The sequence below is a fragment of the Octopus bimaculoides genome, chromosome 7 (genome assembly GCF_001194135.2).
Source record: "Octopus bimaculoides isolate UCB-OBI-ISO-001 chromosome 7, ASM119413v2, whole genome shotgun sequence".
NCBI lineage: Eukaryota > Metazoa > Mollusca > Cephalopoda > Octopoda > Octopodidae > Octopus > Octopus bimaculoides.
Window position 1 is genome coordinate 61,266,254 of NC_068987.1, and position 520 is coordinate 61,266,773.

The 520-nt window shown below is 34.8% G+C and overlaps 1 protein-coding gene across 1 annotated transcript in view; it reads right to left on the reverse strand.

Annotated features, from left to right (window-relative positions):
* Window positions 1-520, reverse strand: part of LOC106874649 (protein FAM135A) — a 303,488-nt gene that overhangs the window by 64,323 nt on the left and 238,645 nt on the right. The window contains exon 14 of the mRNA XM_052969428.1: window positions 360-370. Coding sequence (XP_052825388.1) covers window positions 360-370 — 11 coding nt within the window. The remainder of the gene's footprint in view (window positions 1-359; window positions 371-520) is intronic.

The window sequence follows — 520 nt, forward strand, 5'->3', positions numbered from 1 at the left end:
TATATATATATATATATATATATATATATATATGTGTGTGTGTGTGTATGTGTGTGTGTGTGTACATATATACACACATACACACTGGTACACTGCCACACAAAAAGCATCCAGTACACTCTATAAAGTGGGTGGTATTTGAAAGGGCAGTCAGTTGTAGAAATCCTGCCAAAGCAGTCAGTAGAGTTTGGTGCAGTCTTCTGGCTGTCAAACTGTCCAGCCCATGCCAGCATGGAGGGTAGACATTAAATGATGATGATGACGAAATCTATAAATATAGGGTGCAGCAAAATAACCTCAGCTTCACCATTCTTGATAAATATTTCAACAGCAAATGCACTATGTACACCAGTCCAAACCATTATGGTAACTGGAATAAAAAAATAAAAAGAATGATAAAAAAAACATTAGCTACATTGTTTGGACCAGCAGACACCATGTGTTTGCTGTAGAGAAATTTATCAAGACTGGTAAATCTGTGATTCTTTTGGTTTGGGTTTTTTTTTTTTTTTTTTTTTTT